General features: G+C 44.7%; 1 protein-coding gene across 1 annotated transcript; it reads right to left on the bottom strand.

Annotated features, from left to right (window-relative positions):
• LOC127798054 (chitinase 2-like) lies at positions 1–1,011 on the bottom strand. Its single transcript, XM_052331350.1, has one exon. The coding sequence runs from the start codon at positions 965–967 to the stop codon at positions 53–55; it is 915 nt and encodes a 304-aa protein (XP_052187310.1). The 5' UTR covers positions 968–1,011; the 3' UTR covers positions 1–52.
• Between the last annotated feature and the right edge of the window lie 414 nt (positions 1,012–1,425).

The following is a 1,425-nucleotide window of genomic DNA, read 5'->3' as shown; positions in this document are numbered from 1 at the left end:
CATAGGCACAGGCATAGGCATAGCAACCAATTTTATTTTATAAACTACTTTACTAACGGGATGTTGCCAACAGCGACTGAGACTGCTTCTCATAGCGAAACCCTCTGGCTTTTGAATCATCCGCAGACCAAACGAATATCCCATTCAGCTGTTGCTGGCTCTTCAGCTTGCTGCAAGCTTTGAAGAATCCATTCTCCGGCGACAACCCACCGCTTCCGTCGCTGATGAAACTGGCCAGCACCTTCCCGCCTTTGTAGTTGGTGCTCTGAGTCTTGAAGTAATCCAGGAACTGAGCCACGGTGGTGCCCTGGTCATAGGCGTAGAACTGGAAGTTGACGTAGTCTATGAGATGGCCGTAGCTCTTCCACAAAGCCAAGTAATGGCTCTGCACTTGGTCATCGTCGAACGGAGCTATGGAGGCGAAGGAGATGACCCCGTTCTGTTTCAGCCTTCCTATCAGCCTTCCTATGCACTCGGAGAAGGTGTTGGGATCGGATTGGAAGTGTTCGTAGTCGATGTCCACGCCGTCCAGATTGTACTCTTTGATGATGTTGGTGAGCGAAGAAACAGCATTGGAAACCCACGAATCGACCGAGGAAGGATTGAAGTAGGCATAGCCATTGCCGACGCTGTCTCCTCCTAAGCTGAGAGCCACTTTGACGTTAGAGTGTCGGGCTTTGATGGAGGAGACCTGAGATGGGCTGAGATTATCGGAGTCCCAGAAAATGTTGAATTGTCCATTGGTGGGAGAGGGGGAAGAAGAGGAGGTGGTGTAGTCGATGGCGAAGGCCAGGATGAAGTGGGCTTCCACGTTGGAGTTTACGGGGACGTCCGAGAATTTGACGTCGTTGAACTCTGCTCCTATGTACTCTCTGAAGAGGTTTGAATTGGCCGCTTGGATTGGGGCAAAGAAGAAGAGAAATTGAACCAGGAAGAACCTCATCATCAACAGCTTGTCAATCTCCATGTATTATTGTGTATGGTTTATTAGGCCAAAGGCAAGTTGCTTTCTTGTGTTCAAGTCTTCACGAGGAGGCCATCCTTAAAACATCTACTTATATACTAGTTATTTTTTGATATATATATATATATATTATGGGGATTTGAAATGAATTATGGATGGCTTGTCGTGCCGTTGTGGTTGCTATGATTTCGTTTATTTTTTGCATTAGGGGTACTTTATGAAGATTTTTTTGTTTTTAACTTCAGAACCCAATTTTGTTTGGATGTGTACATTTATTTTGTTAGATAATAAAAGCAAGAATATTGATGTTGCCATGCCGTGGAAATTCAATCAATCACATGTTGTTATTTGAAGGACATAATAACAAGAAATGAGAGTTCATTTGCATCTCTATATTCTACAATAGTTAATGGTCATTTGTAGTGCCGGACATGAGATTTGGGGGCCATGAGGCGAAATGT

This window comes from Diospyros lotus, chromosome 3, assembly GCF_014633365.1.
Source record: "Diospyros lotus cultivar Yz01 chromosome 3, ASM1463336v1, whole genome shotgun sequence".
Classification (NCBI taxonomy): domain Eukaryota; kingdom Viridiplantae; phylum Streptophyta; class Magnoliopsida; order Ericales; family Ebenaceae; genus Diospyros; species Diospyros lotus.
Note: the sequence above shows the minus strand (reverse complement) of the source record. Positions and strands in the feature narration are given on the sequence as shown.